Source organism: Lipotes vexillifer, unplaced genomic scaffold (assembly GCF_000442215.2).
Source record: "Lipotes vexillifer unplaced genomic scaffold, Lipotes_vexillifer_v1.1 scaffold158, whole genome shotgun sequence".
In the NCBI taxonomy this organism is placed as follows: Eukaryota; Metazoa; Chordata; class Mammalia; order Artiodactyla; family Lipotidae; genus Lipotes; species Lipotes vexillifer.
Window position 1 is genome coordinate 1,117,133 of NW_006788189.1, and position 832 is coordinate 1,117,964.

General features: G+C 36.8%; 1 protein-coding gene across 2 annotated transcripts in view; it reads left to right on the plus strand.

Moving 5' to 3' along the window:
* Positions 1-832, plus strand: part of SAP130 (Sin3A associated protein 130) — a 75,782-nt gene that overhangs the window by 71,916 nt on the left and 3,034 nt on the right. For both annotated transcript variants that reach the window (XM_007461293.1, XM_007461294.1), the window contains one exon: positions 695-798. In XM_007461293.1, the coding sequence (XP_007461355.1) occupies positions 695-798 (104 nt within the window). The remainder of the gene's footprint in view (positions 1-694; positions 799-832) is intronic.

The window sequence follows — 832 nt, forward strand, 5'->3', positions numbered from 1 at the left end:
AACCTAAACTGACATACAAGTATCACCCAAAGTTCATCATTTACGGTCCAGTTTGGTCTTGGCATTGTATACTGTATCAGTTTTGACAAACATATAAGTAGGGTTTTTTCAAGATTAACTTTTAAAATAAGTTTTTTAATTATCCATGTACTATGTAATTACATTTTAAGTCTTAGTTATAAAACTTCACAGATACAGCTAAACTCACCTTTGACAGGTACCCCTCAATCCTAGTTTCTTTCCCCAGTCCAAATGATAGAATTCATATTTATTTTACTACAGTGCTGGTTACTGGACTTTTCTACCTACATTTAAATGTGACTCAAGTTGGAGCCCTGTGACTTCTCCAAGATCTAGATAACACCACGGGGCTTCTAAGCTTCATGCCCAAACTCTCCACATGCTGGCAAGCTTCACACATGAGCAAGGCTCCAACCCACTAAAGACCATTTCTTTCATTTAAGAGTTTAGAGTACTAAGTTACTCTCTTTTGAAGTCACTAGATTAGCACAGTAAGTCTTTAAAGAATTCTTCTGGTGTGGACAAAAAGAGCTTTTATTCATGTTGTGACTTGTATTTTCAATGACTTAAAGATATTTAAGTAAAATTCTTAATAAAGTAGTGGCTTGAACACAAATGACTTTAGCTCTATAAAAATTGAAATATACTTTTTTTTTTTTTTTAATGGTTCCAGAGGAGAAGAAAGCTATGCTGCAGGAAATAGCTAATCAGAAAGGAGTATCCTGTCGTGCCCAAGGCTGGAAGGTTCACCTCTGTGCTGCCCAGTTGCTGCAGCTGGTAGGTGGCGCTCTAGCAGTTGTTACGTCCTGCT